Here is a 23129-nt window from a genome sequence, read left to right on the forward strand (position 1 = left end):
AGGGACACCCTTGCCTCCGCGGCTCGGAAGGGGGTCGCCACGCGGACCTCGTTCGGGTCCAGAGCCCGCGTCAGCTGCGCTGCGAGCGCTGCGGCCTTCTCCCTTCCCTGGTCCTCAGGGACCTCTAAGATGACACCTCCGGTGATGGTCTTCCGCATCCTCATCGTGTTGATGCCGAGCTCGGTCAGGGAGACACTGTCCTTGGCCGCAGCCAGCACCTCTGCGTAGGATTGGCTCGATTTGTCCGTCAGGGTGATTGTTACCGCTGACGTTCTCGGTGCGCTCGGGAGGGTCCCCCTGCCTCCCCCTCTTCGTGCGTTTTCCAATCCACTCTCCGGAGTTTTCCTCTGGCTCTCCGCCCCTGTCTCGGGGATCAGCTTCGCCGGCTGCTTCTTCCCTGCCTCCTTCTTCTTTCCTCTTCTTTTCCTTCCGACGGTCTGCCATTCGGTGACAGCCGTTCGGCCACCCTTGGGCGCTGAGACGCTTGGGACTCCAGGCTCCATCCCTCTCGTGTTCGCGGCAGGGGCGACCTCCTTTCCTTCTCCTTTTTCTGTTCCCTGCAGTTGTTCCTCCAGTCGGTGCAGCAAGGATCTCATCTCCTCTACTTGGTGCTCGACTGCAGCGAGACGCGCCCTGTAGCTGCTCTCATCCGCGGTGGGGCGCGAGGCCGGCCCTTTTCGGAGTGCCTCTACCGCCGCCTCCAGTGTTGCTATGCGTCCTTGCGCTATAGCGAGTGCGTCGGTGACAGGGTCCGTTCTCCTCACTTACTCTGTCACGCCCGCGGTGATGGTTCTCGCCGCCTCCTTCAGGGTTTTCCCCTGCGTGCCCTTGTGGCCGCGGGGTGCCTCGGCAGCCTTGGCCACCTCGGCGGCCCGGCGAATCAGTTCGGCTCCTATGTCCGCCGTTGTGGCTGTTCTCATTACGTGTTCCGCGAACTGATCGGCTAGGAAATTTTTTTTCGTTTCGCACAATTTCTCGAATCTCCCCGCGTACCGTTTATTTGTCTGGAAATAGACTCGCCGATACGTGCAGCGATCGGTAATTAAATCCCAACACAATTCGAATGCCTCGGAGTGCAATAGATACGGGACGATCGTCCTTCCAGCTCTTGCCTTTGTTCCTATTTTTACGGTCATTGTCTCTTTTCCTCTTTTGTATTTTGTGCTTTTGTTTTCCTGTTACTTTATTCTTTCACTTTTCCCATTTTTGATTTTTTTTTTTTTTTTTGAAACAGCAGATTTATAAATAATAAGTAGGCCGCGGATTTTTATGCGAATTTTACTTTTACAGAAAATTTTAAAATGCAAAAATGTAAACACTATTAAAGATAATGTGTTATTACTGTTACTGATATCGTCGTTATTCTTTATTAGAGAAATTATTATAGATTTTTATATTGTTATGTATATTACTTTTGTCACTTTTTTTATTTAAACAGGATTCGAATTAAGTTTCAAGGAATTGGACTAATTTAAGATTAGGATTAAAAACTATGCACTTTTGAGTAGAATTTTCATCTTATTTTTCCAATTTCTCTCCCTCTCTCTACCATTTGCTGTCATTTTTCCTTGGTTATTTAAAAAAAGATAAGAAAATCAAACGAAAATTAGTATTCTTAAAAATACTTCTTGCAAATTTCATCACCGTTAATGTAACGTATTCTTGTTTTATGTAGGATTGCACTATCGATCCCTCCAGCGTCGAGTGAGGAATTGCTGGCGGAAGGTGCGACTTCGTTTTCGCGATGTAACATGTACAATGTGAACTATACCGACATATTGGAGAGTGGTATCAGAGAGGCAGACCCATCCTGGCCCCAATAAAACCATGCCAATATGGATGGACCTTTAATCACACGATGATACCATACAAATCTATAGCTGTCGAGGTAAAATCACAAGAGAAAATTATATTCTTTATATAAAGTAACTTCAAACTTTCGACACCGATTAACAAATTTTTATTTAAATTAAAACTGTTGGAACCGTCGTTCTATAAATATTTACGGTCTTTCGTAAAGCTGCTGACGATAGCATATAATGCAGTCATTATAAAAGAAGTCCTTGTTGGTTGCACGAACTTAGACGTAGGTGTAATTACTTGTTGTGTTGTTTGCATCTTAACAGAGCTCGTTTATAGCGGAATATAAAATTAACCTTGTCATCCTTAATTATTTGTACGTCTCGGCGTATTAAATCACGAACATGAATCCGTTTATATAATATCGCATAAATCGGAAAGTGAAAGTTACAACTGTACAATAGACAGATATTTCGAATTGAACGTATAAATACGCATTTGGTAACTTCTTACGACTCAAGAAATTTTTATCGAATATTTATCGTTATTATTATTATTTCTAATTTCTATTTCTGCTATTTTATTACTAAAAAAGTCCTACTTAAATCGGGAGATACTATCTTCTACTTAACAAATTTATATTCCTTCCACTATGACAAATTCTCTAATCATATCCAAGAATTATGCAAACAACCTCTACTATTTTATTACTAAAAATATTACCAAAAGACTACAATTAACTAACCTACGACTCAGGTTCTCAATTCTGATGATATTAAGAAACTACGGAATTTATTACTCGTCCTTTCGTCGTCTTCCTTATTCTCTTCACCTTCTATCGATTTTCCAACCACGCCGTGTTTTTTCATAACTAGCCGCAATCATAAAGCATCCCCCTTTTCTGTTTCAGCTGGAATGGGTATGCGACCACGCATTCCTCGGCTCAGCAGCACAATCGGCCTTCTTCGTCGGCAGCATTCTTGGAGGCTTAATATTCGGTTACATAGCCGACCATTGTGGCAGAATTCCGGCGTTGGTTGCGTGTAACGCGGTTGGTTTCATCGCGTCTGTCGGCACTGCGTTTTGCAACAGCTTCTGGAGCTTCTGTCTGGCGAGATTAGTCGTCGGTACCTCGTTCGATAACTGCTTCAACGTGCTTTTCATTATCGGTGAGTCATCGAGAAAATTATAAGAGAGAAAAAGCTGTTGAGAATAGGAAAACTATAATTTATGACCTAATAATGAGGCACCGGTATCGGTCCCGTTTTACGTAACGATTAACTATTTATGACGTGTTTGAATAAATGTTTATTGCCCTATGTCGGTTTGTTTTTTCTTAAGTCAAATTTTTATTCGAATTTTACGATATTTTAATGGTACAATTTTAAGATATTTAATGGTAAATGATTTTACTGAAACTTTATATTTTGGAATTATATCTCGTAATTTGAAATTTGTTGTGTAATTGTATATCTAGTTTGGTATTAAAATTACATGTGTCTAGGGATACTTTAAGATATTTTATTTTAAACGACAGGATACTTAATTCTGTATACTTTTCTGGTATGAAATTGTATCTTTCGAGTGACCTATTTCCCTATGGAGAATAATCTTCGGTTATACCACGATTACTGAGGCACTCTCCGTTCGATATTGAGATGAAAGCAGTGTTCCTTTTAAAATTCTTTTTAATTCAAAACGATCTTACATTGTCGATGTTAATGATTTATAAAATCTACAAATAAGTCCGAATATTTGAAATTAGATTGGTAAAAAACGAAGAAAGGACAAACCTAAAGGAAATAAGGAAACAATATTATTATATCAAATGAAGAAACGAAATTGACGAAACATTTGGGAAGATTTCTATAACGATGTAATACAATAACGATATCACGAATTATTCTTTCAGTGATCGAATATGTCGGTCCGAAATATCGAACTCTGGTAGCGAACATGTCGTTTGGACTTTATTTCGCGGCAGCCTCGAGTCTTCTGCCTTGAATCGCATATTGGATCTCAAATTGGAGGATCCTCAGCATGGTCACCGCGTGTCCTATGGTGGTTGCGTTTGTAGGACCATGGATTGTTCCTGAAAGTGCACGGTAGTTTAATTCCAATTTCTTTTTCATTATAAAAATATAATACAAAGAAATTTCGTAAGTAAATTAGTATACGATAGTATAGTAGACATTTAATCTTACCTCGTCCTTTGGATTATTTTTGTATCTTCGTATCATCGGAAAATTCTTTAAAAATAATCCTCAAAGAAATATAAGAAATTTCTTTTACGTTAAAGTTTCTCTTAAAACATCAAAAGTCCTTTGAGACCGGACCATAAAAATTCCAAAATTATAGCTGAATTAAATTGGGTAATATTTTATCCAGCAATACATACTATCTTGGGATCGGTTATTACATCGATTCCTCTGTCTCGTAAATAAAACATCTCAAGGTCAACATCTTTCTCTCGATAAGCCATCACATTTTTAGCTGTGCAAAATAAATGATTGATGCGTAACTAGACAGCTCTATTCAAATTTGCACAAAAAGTTTGTCGATACAAAAGGTTGGTGAAAGTGATGATTTTGAAAATTTCTTACAGGCTTTCATAACGTTTGCGTATTTCATATACTTCCGTAGTTGGTACATAACCAGTGGCAGGGTGGACAAAGCGATCGAGATGCTGAAAAACTTCGCTAAAGTGAACGGTAAAGAGGTGAAGCAAGAAATATTCGACGAATTTGAGAAAAGTTGCAAGGCGATGAATGAGAAGGATCAATCGCATAATCAATACACTGTCCTACATCTCTTCAAGCTGCCACGACTTGGTCGTATCACTATCATGCTCATCATTTATTGGTAAGTTAACCTTTCCAACATCAATCGAACAAACTACACAGCTAGAACTTTTTACTTGTAAATTCTCAGCAATGATTACAATATTATTTTAGAAAAAACTAAGACACCAGAGAAATTTATAATCATGTACGAAAAGATATACAGGGTGGTTGGTAACTGATGGTACAAGCGGAAAGGGGATGATTCTACGCGAAAAAAGAAGTCGAAGATATAGAATAAAAATTTTTCGTTTGAGGTTTTGTTTTCGAGAAAATCGACTTTGAATTTTCGCTCGGAAAAATTAAAAAAAAATTCTATTCTATATGTCGGACCTAGCCACGTGTGATGTTGCCTCGGAGGTGTCGATACAATAGGACATACGTTGTATTAATAATCAAACTTCAGGCAGAAACTGCCTAGCAACGGCGTTTGGAACCTTCTCGATGCTTCCAAACGGGTATAGAAAACAAATGCAATCGTACAGCGAGAAAAATTCCACGAGGCTGGCATTCGTGTGATTGCTTTGGAGAGTGATACATCGAGCATTTTCAACAATCGTATTTTGCGCCTAAGATTAGTTTACGTTTAGTGAAGAGTTATCCCGTTGACTGTGGATTCGTTTGAACCCAAAGACATTGTTAATAGTGTTCATTAAACTTATTATTCATACAATTTATTATTCACTAATTTTATCATTCGTTAAACTTATTATTCATTAGACTTATTATTTGTTAAGCTTTGTGATAGTCCTGTATATACGTGTAAATATAATCTCGGCTTTGTGAAACAATGGCTAATTCACGTGATGAGTTGTTACAAAATTCTAACCATAACCCGACATATATTTTCGACTTCTTTTTTCGCGTACGACACCCGCTTTCCGCTTGTATCACCAGTTACCAACCACCCGCTAGATAGGAAAGGTATTCAATTTTATACTTCCTTTACGTTTCTTATATTTTCTTTGTTTTTAATACTATGATAATTCTGAATCTTCCTGCATTTCCTAAAATAAAATTAACTAAGAATATGTTCTTAACTCTCAGCCTCACGATATTCCAATTATATTATACCGTTAATTCAACCAAGTTACCAATCAATCAGCCTCGACGCTACTTCCCTGTCTTTATAAAACCAGTATTAAAATAGACACAAATTACCATAAACTAGATACAAACTACTCGAATGAACATTAAGAGAGCATATGGGGCATTTTATGTGGGTCATTAAGAATCTGCTTAAGTATATAATTAGCATCGATAAACGTCAAACGCGAGGGAACGAGTATGCGAAGGATTAATAAACGATCTTGAAGTCCAGCGTGATTTATGTATGACTCGGCTGATTTTTTTCTAGGTTGCTGATGGTGTGGGTGTTCGACGGCCACGTTTGGAACATGAAACTTCTGGACCCCGACGTTTTCACATCGTTCTCTTTAGCGTCCCTCACGGAACTTCCGGCCGCTGTTCTACTCGCCCTTTTCCTCGACAGATGGGGCAGACGATGGATGGGTTTCGCATCGGTGTTCCTCTGTGGCATTTTCTCCTTCGTTGCCATCGCTGCCCCCTCTGGTAACATTTTTTCTTTCTTTTTTTTTTATTTCTTGATAAATGACTTGTCAATCGATATTATTCAATAAAATAGCAGGAACGTGTGAACAGCAGTGAGAAAGCGGGGGTGAATTTTATAGAAAAAATCCGGTTTTATCGATCGACGGTCGTTTTAAAAAGCGCTTTTCTGAAGCTTCTCCAGTGAAAGCTTTGGGAGATTGAGAAATGAAAGCTCGTGCTTGATGCAAGAATAATGTTTTTGTTAGATAGTAAGGAGATAAGCGGTAGCGTTAGGAGATATCCGTGTTTTCAAGGACATTAAGGAGTGGAAAATAGACATTTTTTAATCCGTATTTAGAATAGAACGTTGTAGTTATAAAACAATTTACTATTTTTATTTCCTCATCTTGCAACAAAACTTTCCTTCGAATTCTCTTTTATCGTTTATAGACAACAGACTTGAACGACATAATAATATAGACCCGTATTATTTAAAATCGTATTATAGAGAATTTACAATTATACAATTCGGTCATTTTACTTAGTATTAATAATAATCGAATCTTATAAAATTTTTTTATACAAATATTCTTCTTCTCTTCTTTTCTTTTTCTTTTTCGCCCTTAAATCCTATTCCATTAACGATTGACATTTATTTCTCAACGTCACATACTCGACAGGGATGACATTTAATTTTTAATTGAACCATGCGCGCATCGGGTGTATGTATCGTGCGTGGAATGCGGCGATCGTGGCATTTACATATTTCTCAACTTATTCAAGGTTCGACAATGGTTGCCATGGCGATTATAGCGCGGCTTGGGGTGAATATCGCCGCGAATATTGGTTTCCAATATGCAGCGGAAATGCCGCCGACTGTGGTGAGAGCTCAGGGCGTGTCTTTGATCCATATCATCGGTTATATCGCCCACATTTTGGGACCTTACATTATTTATCTGATAAGTGAATCGAAATTTCTGTTAACGACATCGTATTTCTACGATCCGAAAATTACTCAACCTCTTTTTTAATTTACGACTAATATTATCTGTTATTGAAATACGTTTTTTTAGGTTGGTTTAATTCGTAGAAAAATTATGTTCCTTGTCGGCCATGGATTCTTCTTGTGATCTTACGAATCACGGAAACAAGATAGATTTTCGATATATTTTCCTCCGTTTCGTTTTTTTGCGAAGGAAATGTAACTTTTCTATTGTCTGTAATTATTTACAGGTTTGTGATACTACACTATAGCTTCGTTTCTAAATGAAACGAATGTTTACATAATCTCGTTATACAGGTAACACCAATGATCCTTTGTATATTGACAACTTCTTCAAATTCTGTCTTTAACCAATATTCTTTATTAATATTTAAAAGAATATTAAGTATACAGAAAATACGAAGAGGAATATTTGCGAGGACACTCTTGATTATTGTGTAAGTTATTCTGTTTTGAATTATAAATTTACCTCAAAGTATACTATTATTTGTGTAATGTTATTACCGAAAATGAACTTATGGAAGTATTCATTTATTTCCCGAAAATCGAAGGGAAATTAAGGAATTAGCGGAAAGCGGAATTAATCGCTATTACTTCTAAAAGAGGTATAAAGGGAAGCGTATAAAAGGGAAAATATTTTTCATTTAATTTAGGCTGACATTGATCCATCTTTACCGCTGGTTGCCCTCGGTTTGCTGTCTTTTGGACACGCCTTCCTGACCCTTGGCTTGCCAGAAACGTTGAACCAGGAATTACCAGAAACCCTACAGGAGGGTAACGACTTCGGCAAGGAACAAAGTTTCTGGTGGGTTCCGTGTATATCCTCGTAAGTATAGATTCTATAATATTCTTCCTCCGCCTTATGTCAATATAAATTTACTAATAATCGTTTATTTCAATTTGACAGGAGCAAAATGCTGAAAAAATCTTATAGAAAGAAGAAAGGCCTTTCAAATCCAGCGTTTACTGGCAGTGTTCAAAAAATGGATTGTACTAGGTTATAGCGGTTAGATTTGGCGACGGCGCGAAACTTGCCAGTGGCGCGAAACTTGCCAGTGGCGCGAAATTTGCCAGTGGCGTGAATCTTGTCAGTGGCGTGAATCTTGTCAGTGGCGTGAATCTTGTCAGTGGCGTGAATCTTGTCAGTGGCGTGAATCTTGTCAATGGCGTGAATCTTGTCAGTGGCGTGAATCTTGTCAGTGGCGTGAATCTTGTCAGTGGCGTGAATCTTGTCAGTGGCGTGAATCTTGTCAGTGGCGTGAATCCTGTCAGTGGCGTGAATCTTGTCAGTGGCGTGAATCTTGTCAGTGGCGTGAATCTTGTCAGTGGCGTGAATCTTGTCAGTGGCGTGAATCTTGTCAGTGGCGTGAATCTTGTCAGTGGCGTGAATCTTGTCAGTGGCGTGAATCTTGTCAGTGGCGTGAATCTTGGCAGTGGCGTGAATCTTGTCAGTGGCGTGAATCTTGTCAGTGGCGTGAATCTTGTCAGTGGCGTGAATCTTGTCAGTGGCGTGAATCTTGTCAGTGGCGTGAATCTTGTCAGTGGCGTGAATCTTGTCAGTGGCGTGACTCTTGTCAGTGGCGTGAATCTTGTCAGTGGCGTGAATCTTGTCAGTGGCGTGAATCTTGTCAGTGGCGTGAATCTTGTCAGTGGCGTGAATCTTGTCAGTGGCGTGAATCTTGTCAGTGGCGTGAATCTTGTCAGTGGCGTGAATCTTGTCAGTGGCGTGAATCTTGTCAGTGGCGTGAATCTTGTCAGTGGCGTGAATCTTGTCAGTGGCGTGAATCTTGTCAGTGGCGTGAATCTTGTCAGTGGCGTGAATCTTGTCAGTGGCGTGAATCTTGTCAGTGGCGTGAATCTTGTCAGTGGCGTGAATCTTGTCAGTGGCGTGAATCTTGTCAGTGGCGTGAATCTTGTCAGTGGCGTGAATCTTGTCAGTGGCGTGAATCTTGTCAGTGGCGTGAATCTTGTCAGTGGCGTGAATCTTGTCAGTGGCGTGAATCTTGTCAGTGGCGTGAATCTTGTCAGTGGCGTGAATCTTGTCAGTGGCGTGAAACTTGCCAAATTCGTTGTAAATATAGTTATTAAACGTGTGCGTGTGATGTTAGATGTTAAGATATTACGAACGTATTGAGATTGGAGAGCTATTGAGAGAAACTAGGAGGAAGTATCGATTATTGCAGTGAAAGAGACAAGAATCGTCAAATTACACAAGGTATACGTTTAAGCAATTAATTGACGCTTCATCGACGAAGTAGCTTTGTTGCACACAAGATAATTTTCTTTAAAGTGTATCTTTTTTTAATTGGAATGACTGTATAAAAATGTGAAGAAATTTAAAGAATTAAGAACGCGGCATTTAAATTACGTTGCGTTCACATATTGCGATGTAATTATTTCGCGTACTATAACGTCGGTAAAGTGTTGGAAATGAGAAACGATTCAAGTATCTTATGTAAATGTACAATTAAATTCAGTATTGGATATATGTATTAAAGGAAGCGATATATAAGGAAATAATATACCATAGTATTTACGCATCTTTCGCTTTAAAAATCGAAAAGAAAGATCTATATCTTTTTCTTCTTGCTCTTTTTTTTCTTTTCTCGTTGAAGGAATACTCTAGTTGAATTGATTTAACTATGAAATACCGTGAATAACAAAGGATTGCCACGAGACTCGAAACACAAAAAGAGAGCTGTCTTCGCGCATTGTCAAGCTTTCAACTTGTCTCCTTTATTACGAATCGCCTTTGTATCAATATAGGTGATTCATAAATCGCCGACACTTGAAATGAGAGTTTCGATCGACTTTTAAACCGAAGAGTATTTTGCGTTCGCTCGATCAACGTGGCTTTTTTTCATCATCCATTTATGCATCAACACGTTGAATGCTTTGAAAACTCTGAGATCTCTGTTATTTAATTTAAATATATACATACATATATATATATATATTATTCTAATGAAACATCAAAATTGAAATTCTTTTATGATATTTCCTTTTTTATGATCTTTCAGTATTAATACGAGAAATATCTCTATTTGATATATTTAGATATAATAAGAATATTACTTCTAATAAGTATCCTTGAATCCGTAATTACTGATCATTCATAAAATGGAATGCATTAAAACAATTAATTGCTAAGCGTTCATTAGCTACCATCATACCCAATTGAGATTATAAAATGAAAGTTGTAGGATCTTTTTAAGCAGGAATTTTTTTTAATACAAAGGATATTAACATAATGTTCGACATTCTTCCGAAATTGTTCTGTTTAAATCCAATGGAAAAAGCAGTAAATAATTTATAGAATTATATACAAATTTTAGAAGAAAAATTGATAGATAATGAGTTAATTTTGAAAATGCTCAGTGTTATGATCCGCGGTGTGTGACCTGGGCCAGGCAGAGAGTCGCCCGGCGTAACACTCAGGTTTAAATGTTACTTGAAACAGATCGAAACTCCGTCACGTGTTCAATTAGAAATAGTAAAATTCTGATTCGCGAAGAGACGCGAATATTTCCAATCTCGTTCCTTTCGATCCTCCGACCTGTTCGTCTCAAGCGCGCAATCTCCGTTATACCACCTTTAAACAATGATTCTAGCAACTAGAATCATTCGCGTACTTATGAGACTAGCCCCTGCTTTCAGTTACCGATTAAAAAGACATACTATTGTTCGTTGCAAATATCAGCTATCGTTCCTCAAAACCTGAGATTCTTTGAAATATTCCTACGCTAGAGATTCAACTGTACATAATTGTTCAAGGCTACAAGTTAGTTCGATCCTCGTGATGCAATGGATAATAATTCGATCGTCTGGAAAATAATTCTGGACGAAAGAATTCTCATTTAACCCTTGACGGTCGATGATTTTGTAAATCATGTACGATATCGTAATCAGGAATGAATTCTTTTATATTTTTAATCTTGAAATTACACAGGGCCAATACATATTAAGCTGAATCGCAAATAAATATTAAGGGAGTCTTAAGGAGTTATAATATCGACATTTCTTATCAATACGATAGTGATATAATAATGTGATATAGTACAGAGTGTTTCGTAACTGATGATTCTTCGTATTTTCGAGAAAATAAATTTTGAATATGTTTCGTGAATGTCGTGTGAACACGAGCTGACAAAGCTTCAGAATTTCATTCTCTCGAACGTCGTACGAAAATCTCTCGTTCTATATTTTCAACAGATCCTTTCACATAGTATTATTCTGTACCACTGGTTATTAACCACATTAACTAACCACTGGTTATCACAGTATCAATTACCAGACACCCTGTATAATACAGAATATTACTTCAAATATCCGTATAATGAAGCATTTCATTTTCTATAATTAATTATAATTAAGTTCGGCTGTTAAGGGTTAATACATTGTAACATAAGTGATCGTTATCGTAGAACTCCTAATTATAGGATGGAGTTAGATTAGACGTATAATGATGAACGAGGATCATCGAGCATTAATGTATTTAATTATAGAGATATTTAGCAGTTTATTTTTGTTCGGGGGATTCGTCGATGTGTGTGCAAATAAAAAGTAGAATTGTTTCTTATATTAAGGTTTATGGAAGTTTTATTCGGTGAATCAATCTTATGGACGTGAGTGTATACGCGAATATATACGTGAGTGATGATTATGAATACTATGAATAGGTTTCTTCAGATTGATTGCGTTGTTATTGGCACAACGACGAACACTGATCGTCATACGATGGCACGATTTGCTTACAATATTCTTTCCTTTCTTTTTTTCTTCTTCCTAAACCATAGAAACAGTCAATTAGAGTTATTTTTTTTTAAATGTACGTACAACTCGTTTTAGATAGATAAAAGTCCAGCAGTTGGTGCTGAAGAAATTATAACAATAATTTAAAAAGTCTTCAAGCTTGGATTTTATTAATATTGTACGTTATTTAAAATCGTACAAAAAATATAACGAATAGATAAATAATCGTTAAAAATACGTGGATAATCGTTCAAAAGATATAAAACTGTTTCTTTTCACAAAGAAAAATTATCTAAACGTACTATTTTTTTAAATAAGATTTTGTCCAATATCTTCCAGTAAAAAATGTTAAAAACATTAAAGGAATCAAAAATTTAAATCTCCCTAATGTATTATTTACGTAATTAATAAATTACGTAATTATTAATTTACGTAACATTTTCGATATTATTCTACGTAATATCTTTGAATATCAAATTAGCACCAACCGCTGAACGATTCGAACGTGCGTAACGCAAGTGAAAATTAGCATTAAAATTATAAAAGCTCTTAAAAGATAATAATAAAAATGATAGAGGAACACGATTTCTAAGCTCGCTCTTTTTAGAATTAAGGCTTACAAATTCTTAAACGTAAACGATAAAAATAAAAATTAATGTAGGAGAATAGAAAAATAATATGTTCCGATTTTTTCTCGTACAAAAATCGTCAGACTGATCCGCTTGTAATATTGTTACTTCTAAAAAAAACACGAATCCTCCTTCGTGTTTTTTAATTGAATTATTATTAAAAATCAGATAATTATCGTTCACAGGAGTGATAGTGTTGATGTCCATTGAAGTGTGTCTTATGGTAGCAAGGCAACGACCAGAAATGTTGGTCCCTTCCGAATTCTTCGCCTTGCTTGATAGTCTGAGGAAGATTTTGACCGACAGTTTCCGGCAAGAACAAAACCAGTGCAGCGCCAAAAAAGGACACCGTGCTGATAATGAGCATTGGAAATCCCTCCCAAATTGCAGCCTAATGAACAAATATTAATTTATATGAGCAAAGGTTAAATACCATGAAAATCTGGTCAAAGTATTTCTCATTTAAAAAGTTTCATTAGAAAGTTTCAACCAATATAGTTTCATATCTTAAGTTATTCCATCATTTTTTATTTTAAATTTCAATTTTTTGATTAAAGATCAGTTAAAGAAAAGCGTTGGTTGCAACTTCCAAAACGGGCTTTCTAGAAAGTGAGAAATATTTTGATCAGATTTTTATAATATTTAACTTCTTCAGGAAACAACTTGTTTTAAGGTAAGAAAAAAACTATTTTACATTATCATGAGAAAATTTACATGAGAGCTTTTTCATAATTTCTAATAGCGCTTATTGTATCTTTTGGAATAAATTAAAGAGAAGTTGAACGTGGATGTGCTTAGCGGTGTTTCAAAAATATTGTAACAACAATAGTAGTATAAATATTTATTTATCGAGTCAGTGATATATGGCGCCAAAGAGTGTGCAACTATTCCGAAAATATGGATGAAAGATACGCCCTGCGATCCGACTGGCGTGGGCAGAAGTTCTGCTGCATACTGAAGACCAACATTGGCTGCCATGTTCAGACAGAATCGCGACAATATTGACATTACTAATTTCGCGAGCACTGGGGAATAAATAAAAAAATACAAAATTAATCCTGGATACACAATACTTGATTGTAAGTTTAATTAAAAATATAGTCCGATCGAAGCTTAATCAAAATCAAATTAAAATTTCACACAAACTTTAAACTTCTATAAATCTCCAAATTCTAGAAAACCAACATATAGAAAATTATTGCTTCTAAAATGTGCACACCTCTTTCAATTTCGCCACTAAATTAATTCCTAATAATTCCTAAATTCTAGTTCCACCAAAATAATTATTTTCCAAGATTAATACCTTCGAAGTTGCCAAAATTCATTTACATTCATCATCAACTTAATTTCAGATTTTTCTCAATAATACGTCATTATAATCGTTTTAATTTTACTTTAATAAACAGATCGATATATTTACTGGAATGCAGCATAAGTTCAGCGATACTGAGTACACAGGTCATTGCCATCGTGAGAAATCCGCAGAGTCTACGACCCCATCGGTCGAGCAACAGGGCGAGTAATAACCCAGCTGGAAGTTCTGTGGCACAGGCGATCGAGAACGACACGAACACCGAGCTCTGGATAAGTTTTAATGAATACACGTGATCGTCGAACGAGATCAGGGTAAAACACCTACAAGATTGTATCGGTTATTTATGAAGGTTTTATCGCAACATGAACTCGTATCTTATACTTGCCAGAATGCAACTAGAAGAATAGTGTTTCTCGCCAACCGTGGCGTTTTGAACAGATCGAGCAGCGTCGCTGATTCTTGAATTTTGTCCGGTGCCTCCATGTTACTCTGCAAGAATTTATTTCGAGAATAATTAACGAAAGATATAATACGAGTCGTGCCTTTAGCCCTTACACAGTTCAAAATTCATAACACACTGAAAAGAAATTTTATTTTCATTGTATTCGTCATTAATAGATAGCACGAACAGTGGCACTTTGCATTCTGTTTTATGGCATTAGTCGGCATGGCTTTTGATATCGAGATTTATTAATATAATGGGTGGTTGGTTGATTAAATACTTTTCTGATCCGAAATACAGTCGGGAACAAAACTAAGTGGATTAGTGGAGAAAATGTAAAAATTCATTTCAATCATTTGCTGAACTATCTGCATATTATTAGAAGGAAATATAATAAATAAAACTCAAGTATATGAGGCTGATACTAATTTGATTATACTTTCTTCACATCTATTTCCATTAACTATAGCAGCTTATTTTTATCCCCGATTGTACTTGTAAATTGTAAATATTTTATAATTTCTATATAAATTCCCAGATTTACTTCAAATTTTGTACGAGATCGATATAATACCACAATGGAATCGCGACAGTCAAGTTTCATTTCATATTTCATTTTTCATCGCGTTTCATTTTTAAAACCTGTCTATGCATGTTAAAATACATTCGCGAGTCTGTGTGTTTTCGACGCGAATCAAATATATCTGTCAGCACAGATTCAAGTACTGTACCGTATGATTTCGCGTAAGCTTTCTAGAATTCTATTTGATCGAACTTACAACTAATATATCGTAAATACGCGAGTCTGGATTTCTACGATTGATCCTAGCTATTCTCCGTAGTTTCTCAACAACCTTGTCCATCATTCCGTTGGAAACGTACCAGCTTGAACAGAGCAAATACGAGTGATATGGATCGATAAGTAAATTTGCATAAATCTCAAAGCGCAAGTTGAGAATTCGAATAATCGAACGATTAGGAGTTTACTTACCGGGCGTTCTCGGGAAGAATCCACGGTGTGATAGCGACAGATAACAGCGGTATGGCAGTAACGTAAGTAAAATATCTCCAGTTCGCGATATAATAGGCTATCCATGGTAAAATTGTACTGGCCACTGCGAAGTATACGCCAAAGGCGATATTCACGACCAACGTTCGTTTCGAAACAGCCATATATTCGAGAACTGTGGGATAATTGATCGTCGATGACTCTCGGAATAACTGATTATTATATCAAGATACTTAACGACGATTATTCTTTATGTTGCAGTAATAGAACATGGAAGATTTATCGAGTGAAATCAACTTAATTGTAGGATAATTGTAAGATTATAAATATAATTCCGATTTTAAATTAATCCGTTTACTCTGAAAACGTGAATTTTCCGAGTTTGAGCTGGTCCGTATAACAAAAAGCGCTACATAATACGCGTGTTTTGCTTCTAACGTATTTAAACGAATTACGTGTTGAAAATTTTGTGATAATTTTCATTTCGAACGAATATACAGAGTGGTTGGTAACTGATGGTACAAGCGGAAAGGGGGGGATTCTACGCGAAAAAAGAAGTCGAAAATATAGAATAAACGTTTTTCGTTCGAGGCTTTGTTTTCGAGAAAATCGACTTTGAATTTTCGCTCGATACGCGTGCACTTTATCGCGTCTCGTTATAACGGATCTCACTGTAGATCGTTGTCTCGATGGAAGAATTAAAAAAAAAATTTGTATTCTATATTTTCGACTTCTTTCCGCTTGTACCACCAATTACCAACCACCTTGTATAACTCGATTTAAGAATATCAAGATATAACTATCCTCGACGACATGAAAATCGATGAAACGATCTTTAACAATAACAAAATCAATATATTCATCTCTGGTGGTGGCAAAAGCTCTTGAATCAAGAACTCGAACCGTATAGTTCAATCGAGTACAGCAACGTCAAAATTATCTTCGAGGAACAATTCATCAAAAATTTCTCACGCAACATCATCTTTCACGTAATAGAAACATTGATTTCATACTAACGTTATCTCTCGCGTGACTGAAACATTGGCTTATCGGTCGAACCTCTCGCACTTTCTACTTCGTAGAAGGCTTACCGATAATCAGAGAAATGTTGATACAGTTATCGAACGCCAGTCCAGTGAGAAACCTACAGACGGCGAATGACCAAAAACTATTTGCGCTGGCAGTGAAAATGGAGGCAAAAAGGGCGATACCATTGCAGAACATTAAAGCTGGGATACGACCCTTGTGATCGGCGATCCAACCGACTAGGAAACCACCGATGATGGATCCGCAGAAGAAGATGGCCTGCGCCGTTGATACGAGGTATTCTCGGTCGCATACCCAATCTAGCTAATCACCAAGGTTAAGAGTTAGTCAGCGAAAAACCAGATTCATATTTTTCAGAATATAATTTTAATCCTGCTGCGGTCTTCGAATTTTTATATCTCGATTCTGCTCGCAGTTCGATGAATGAAAGAGTTCTTTATGCTCTGAAAAAAACGTTCGCGTAAAATCGGAACGAGGAATTATCCGTACTAACAATTATCGTCTTATACTTTCTTTAAACTTAAGAAATTTACTATAACAAGGTTAGATTAGATCGGAAATGACCCAAAGAACGCAGCAGAAGTGTAAGAATTTCGAAGCATGCGATTCAGACAACGATGTGAATACTTCACCTCAGTTCCTATACTAGGATATGGAATCTGCGTAAAATTATACTCCCATTGAGTACATTTTATCGTTTTGTTTGTTTGGAAGCCCGATGAGCTCAGGCTCTTATCGCTCTTCAACAGCTCTGTGAAGTTTACGTCCTTCCGTTGACATTGTTCGTAATAAGGATAAACGTTCGTCACTGGAATCGCTATCTTAATCCTAAACATCCCATACGATAGATGATTGATCATTTTAATTATTAAAATAAGAACCAAAGTCCAGACAGAGTAATCCAAAAATATCTTGTATCTTATCGTGAAATTTTTCTACAATATTTTCTAATAATTTTCGAAATGTTCGAAAATTCGAGAAATTCCAGAAATCGCGATATCTCGCATATTTTTCACAATATTTTAAAGTCACTTTCTACGAACAATCAAAAATATCGTTCAAAGTTTAAAGGAGCTTTCGTTGCTACGTATATCTCCTTTTCTTTCTTTCCTTCATTATACATACTGTAGTATCGTGGACGAAAGGCCTAAGAAATATCGGGCGAACTATGAACAATGTCGCGAGAGCCGAGGCGCCGTCGGGCCCATCAATGTGTCATCGGTCTTTTCAAGTGCATAGTTTCGTGGAAAAGACCTACGTGACCCTGGCCACGAGCGCTTGCAGAACAAGTGTGCGGTGGGCCTAGGAAAAAGACAACGGAATGCGGCAACGGTCAGAGCGTTAGTCGAAAAGCAGAGTGCGAGTTGAGCGGAGACAGAGGTTGCGAGTGGCGTTGCCGAGAGAGTGTGGTTTGCGCTGTTTTCTGTGCGTTTGGCGTGAATAGTTCAGGTTGAACAACAATCGTCTTTTTCTGTCTGATTAACATCTCTATTGTCCACTCTTTGTAAACACATTATATCACGATATTACAATACTTACCTCTCTTCTTCGGTGAAATTCGAGTTTACTAATTCGTCTATCCTGCACCAGTGTTCCGTGGGAATAATCGTAATGAAAAATTGCGAAAAATACAGAAACGCGTACGTCGCGCCATAAGGTAGTAACGACAATAACAACAGCCATTGATATCTCCCGTAGTCACCGACATACGGCAGAACATCATCGAAACTTTCCAATCTTGGTCTCAATCGAGTCGCTTCAGTGGGCAATATAGAGTTACTCTTCTCGTCCTTCATTTCGCTGAAACAGAATCCATCCTTGATTTCCAGGCGTAGCAGTATGAAAGTCGTATAACAAAGTTTTCAGTCTTCTAGTCTTTGAAATAAATGTCATTCGGCAGTTCCTTTGATGTTTCACATTCTGTAATTCCAATTACAATGCTCCTTTCCTCTCCCACAAACAGGAAATTATTTTCTGACAGAACGCAGGAACAATCTTACCCGTCATTCACGTTTTCCCCTTCCATAGTTCGAGCAGCAAAGTCTCAATTATGATTTTAGATTTTGAAAGGCAACGGAGATGAAAGAGGAGACCCGATATGCTGATCGAAAGACGTTCGGAAATGAACTGAAAGAACGAGCGAAGTCCGGCAACTGTTCGCTTTGTTTTCGATTCGGTTAAACGTTAAATTAAGTGTAAGTGTTTGCTCGAGTGCCGGCCAATTACTGTGCCGGGAGTCAAGTGAATCGTGACACGCGACTCGTTCAAATTGAATTGCATACGAACCACGCTCGCGAGATCATCTTTAAAAAGGGCTGATTCGGTATACGCGGCGATGTCAACGTGATATCTACATGTCTGAGGAAAGTTTCGACGAAAGAAATAGCCTTGAGTGCTGGTTAATTGTGTTCGAGTTATCGTTTGGATATCGATATTATAGATTTGCAAATGAGATAGAAGAACCGAAGGAAAGTTTGTCGACTCTGTCATATTTAATTAAATGCAGGAGAAAAATTGAATGGAATAATTTTCTGATTAATATTGTTTGTTTATTACTCGTAATCCTCTTACCCGGCGACTTAAGGGTGACTTCCGGTTACAGTGCTTAACTAAACTAAGTTTTCGATCAATATATCGAACTCTATTGGAAAATAACCGAGAAAATTTTAAGCCATCGAAAGCTAAGAATAAATGAAATAATTGAAGGTTTTTCAAACCTGTTTTAACACTAATATCAGGGATATAAGAAGATGGTACTTCTGATGTATCAACGCAATTATTTGATTATTTACCATTCGTTAAAACAGACGGTCTTAGGGACTGAGGTGGTTAATTAGATATTGAAAAATTAAGAGAACGATTTCCAAGTTAAAAGTAAAATAATATATCGATCTTTCGCAAAATTTTTATATCAAATTGTTCATTTTCGTATCAGATAGAGCAAAAGGTTAAACTGATATGTTTACTTGAAAATGGATTCAGGGAAATTAATCATTTGCCAATTAAATTTAAGCGAATACGTGAAACAATATTATCATATGGAATAAACACGGAAACGAAATAGCTGACAGAAGAACCATCGATTTCGAGACATCGATTAGAATGACTAATGTCATTGTCAGGAGCGAGAAAGTGGTCGAGTGCTCGAAATAACTGACCTGTTTGGAAAATACGACAACGAGAAACGTTCGTGTCTACGAGCCATCGTGTCTACATAATAAATACTTGCGTGTGTACGTCTACACAAATGGCGGCATTTTTAAAATCAGAAATAGAGTATATTACCCTTGATCGTCCAAACGAAACAATTGCTTATAATTACAAGACATTTGATACAGTACTTTGAGAAATCAATATGCTACAATTTGTTGGAAACATTTAGCTTGCACATAAATCACATATGAGCCAAACTCATGCGACTGATAACGTTACATTGCACTGAAACTGAGGACTCGATCGATTCTCAAAATTCCAAATACAATCTTTTAAATTAATTTTCACTCGTTATCAAGAATCCAATCAAAATTTCTTTTTCCTAATTTATTAGTAACATTCTTAGGTAGAACTAATAATTATCGCTTCTCTTTCATAAACGATTATCAAAGCGAAAAATTAAATTCAGTCTATAGAAGAAAATGAATACAGAAGTTGAAACCCTTACCTGTCACCAAATGATTCTTCTATGTCTAATTAACGATAGTCTCACGACGTCAAAGTGAAACTCCAAACTGATCGTTTCTCGTTGCTCTTTGTTCAAAATATCGATCACGATTAATCAGGCACTACCAACCACATCCACTAATATCACTGTCAGATCGATTAACAGCAAGTTATGAAATTAGTAATTAAGGGCACCCTCGATCAAACCATTTTTCTCTCTCAACGTCACACTAAATCATGTCAAATGTATCTTTCCGTTCCAAATGTCGTCGACTAACTTCCAACGAACAAAATGTCTCAATACACTAAGTTCGATACCTTCGTGTTTTTTGTGGAGATAACCGAAGAATTTTTCCGTTATTGTAGCATTTTCCTTGCTGCTTCTTAATTTAAAAGTAAAGAAATAAAATTAGTTTGAAAAAGCAATTAAAGTAATTCACGTGGGTTTCTTTGAAGACGGCGGAAAATCGATGATAAAACGAAATAGAAATAGAAATAAAATAAAATAAAATCTGCGATTAAACGAATAATTAATACATGTTATTTTGAAAAGGAAATTGGCGATAAAATAGGCGAAAAACAGTTTCTATTAAAAAGGTTATACGAATAATCAACGCAGTTTGCTTCGAAGCAAAATTAGAATTGGCAATCGAGCGAATGATTGACGATTTATTTGGAAAAGTTAGCGGAATCAATGACTAAACAAGCGAGATTTCGTTAAACACACGATTTCCTTCGTAAAGAAAGAAAAAGTAGATTTGTTGATTACACGAATAATCGCTGCAGTTTATCTCAAAGAAGAAATAGCGCGGATGGTCAAACAGGCGAGAAACAAGGTTTCTCCGGGAAAAGAAAATAAAATAGCTGATCGAGTAAATAGTAAATACAATTTACCTTGAGAAAGAAACAGACTCGAGCGATCAACACTGTTTCCCTCGAAGAAACGCTAAAATTAATGGTCAAACAATCAAAGTAAGTAATTTTTCTCGAGGATAAAGTAGGATCAGTAGTTAAATCAACAAGATTGGTACAGCTTCCCTTCAAGAGACACTATGATCAATATTTATACAGGCAGTCACGGAATCTCCCTTTCGACTGATCCAATCATTGAGTGAAACGATTGTATTCGATGAAATTTTCCTCGAAGATGAAGCAGAGTCGCAGATCCTTACGTAAACGACCGATCAAGTTTCCACGGCAATAAACCTAAATCCCCTGGCTAATTGAAAATATAAAGGAGACACGACCACATTTCCATTTAAAGAAATGCAATTGTTAGTTAAACAACGATAGGATTTTCTTATTCGAAAAGAGAGGAGAAAAATGTCCGATGTTCACGAAGTCTTGTACAAATATGAAGGGGAAACCGGCTCGCGTATCGCTGATATAGAAGCTTGCTTAGCGAAGACGAACACGATACCCGGTGACACGTGTTTGCCAATAAAAAAGGAGAGAATCGAAGAGAAACGGAACCAAAGGAAGAAACGTTGATTGACAGTGGAACCGGCGAAACTAGAAATAGTTTGGAAAACACGATTTTCCGATCGCGAACATCGAGGACCACGTGCTCGCGTTGCCATTGATCGAACTCCATTTAGGTTTGCGGCAAATCGTCGCAACAGCGACGTTGGTAGAACAGAGACACAGAGTTCTTCTGTCTCACAAAAAGCAAGGTGCATGCATATGTATTTCCTTGTTTCTCCAAAGCATAGTGGCGCCACGCCGGAAACCGGTTGTCCGAAGCCAGCCATACTTTTCAATGGTATTGAAATGAATTGTATTGTCGTCTTGTCGCGTACTAAAATTGGGATATATGGACGGTGTTAAAAATTGACGTTGAAACACAACTGATTTTTGCAATTTAAATAACGGATGTATTGAAACGAATTCAGTGGATTTTTCAGGTAAATTTGTCGTTTGTTTTACCGGGTTTGATCTTGGATCGACTTTAGTATATTTTTCATATTTAATTGAAATGGGGAATTGCGTTATGTTATTTGTTGATACTCTGTAGGTTAGAAATGTTAGCATCGTTATTTTAGAATTAATATTTACAAAAGGCATAAATGTAATTGAATTCTAAAGAGGATTAATTAAGAATGCTCAAGCTTTTTGTGAGATTCGTTTTTTCTTGCAAGCTACCTCTATAAATTAGACCTCTCCTGAAGGGACACGCAGTTTCGTCAACCGGTTTCTTCTAACAAGATTCGTAGAATTAGCTTTTTGCGAAGGGACTGATTTATGAATATTGTTTCTTCTGAAAAGACTGCTTTGTTACCATAAAAAGTCAAGGACAGGTTTTCGTAGTTTATATTCACCGAAATATTCACACACACAATAATTTCGAACAGTACGATTAACAAATTACTAGATATGTCTGTACAAATTTCACCTTACGCTCGAAGATACAAGCAAAGCGAAAATTAAATTTCCAAATTCAAATATCAAGAACAGTAAATAACTATATGCAGAATATTCTTCTAGCGAAAGACAGACAGTCTCTCTCTACTCACTATGTACATACGAAGAGAAAGATACACACTACATTCCAAACACATGTCCAAACACAGGAATGCCCTCGTAACTTACATAACACCACAACTGAAGAAATTACACCATATAACATTGAATGTGACGGATGTAATATGGCACATCAATTATCGAACAAAAAGTTTCATAAAATTCAAATTAAAAGAAATATGGGATCGCGAAACACACAACGGGTGGGCATAAGTTATGTACGTAACTTCCAACTTACACACATGCAATAGGTTTAACCGTTACTGGCGTTGATAATAACAGAAGCACAGTCATGGATCCGTTACCATGTCTAGCGTTGTTTCAACGAGTTTCATTCCCACGTGATTTAGTGTCGCTCCTAACCGCTGGTTCACGCAACAGAGAAGGATAAAATGAACCACGACAGATATACAATTACATACTTACGTACTATATGGTTCAAAGTCTATAAATAATATTGTAGACGGTATAATTAGAGGCCTTCTGTACTATTTCTGCACGCAGTAACGTCCTAAACGTATACACGGAAAACTTTAAATCGTAGCACAATTGAAGCCAGAA

The 23129-nt window shown here is 36.9% G+C and overlaps 1 protein-coding gene, 2 long non-coding RNA genes and 1 pseudogene across 5 annotated transcripts; 3 read left to right on the forward strand and 1 right to left on the reverse strand.

The window, feature by feature from the left end:
• The first annotated feature begins 1670 nt into the window (after positions 1-1670).
• On the forward strand, positions 1671-8236 carry LOC117241341 (annotated as a pseudogene).
• On the forward strand, positions 7229-7570 carry LOC117241340. Its single transcript, XR_004494950.1, has 2 exons — positions 7229-7424; positions 7492-7570. It is a non-coding gene; the product is annotated as an uncharacterized LOC117241340 (long non-coding RNA).
• Positions 8237-12602: 4366 nt separating the features above from the next.
• Positions 12603-22909, reverse strand: LOC117241338 (carcinine transporter-like). Of its 3 annotated transcripts, none has more exons than XM_033507283.1 (10): positions 22807-22909; positions 17928-18188; positions 17021-17216; positions 16433-16691; positions 15324-15516; positions 15112-15217; positions 14276-14379; positions 13996-14210; positions 13425-13600; positions 12603-12966 (listed from the first exon to the last, which is right to left on the reverse strand). In XM_033507283.1, exons 1-10 carry the CDS (start codon positions 22860-22862, stop codon positions 12748-12750), a joined length of 1785 nt encoding a protein of 594 aa, XP_033363174.1. In that variant the 5' UTR covers positions 22863-22909; the 3' UTR covers positions 12603-12747. The 3 variants fall into 3 exon arrangements, with proteins under 3 accessions (XP_033363174.1, XP_033363175.1, XP_033363176.1); XM_033507284.1 differs by lacking the exon at positions 22807-22909 and adding an exon at positions 18389-18884; XM_033507285.1 differs by lacking the exon at positions 13425-13600 and having other exon boundaries at positions 12683-12966.
• Positions 13607-14095, forward strand: LOC117241339. Its single transcript, XR_004494949.1, has 2 exons — positions 13607-13654; positions 13982-14095. It is a non-coding gene; the product is annotated as an uncharacterized LOC117241339 (long non-coding RNA).
• Positions 22910-23129: the final 220 nt, after the last annotated feature.

Source organism: Bombus vosnesenskii, unplaced genomic scaffold, assembly GCF_011952255.1.
Source record: "Bombus vosnesenskii isolate JDL3184/JDL3185 unplaced genomic scaffold, Bvos_JDL3184-5_v1.1 scf7180000015710, whole genome shotgun sequence".
NCBI classification, from domain to species: Eukaryota; Metazoa; Arthropoda; class Insecta; order Hymenoptera; family Apidae; genus Bombus; species Bombus vosnesenskii.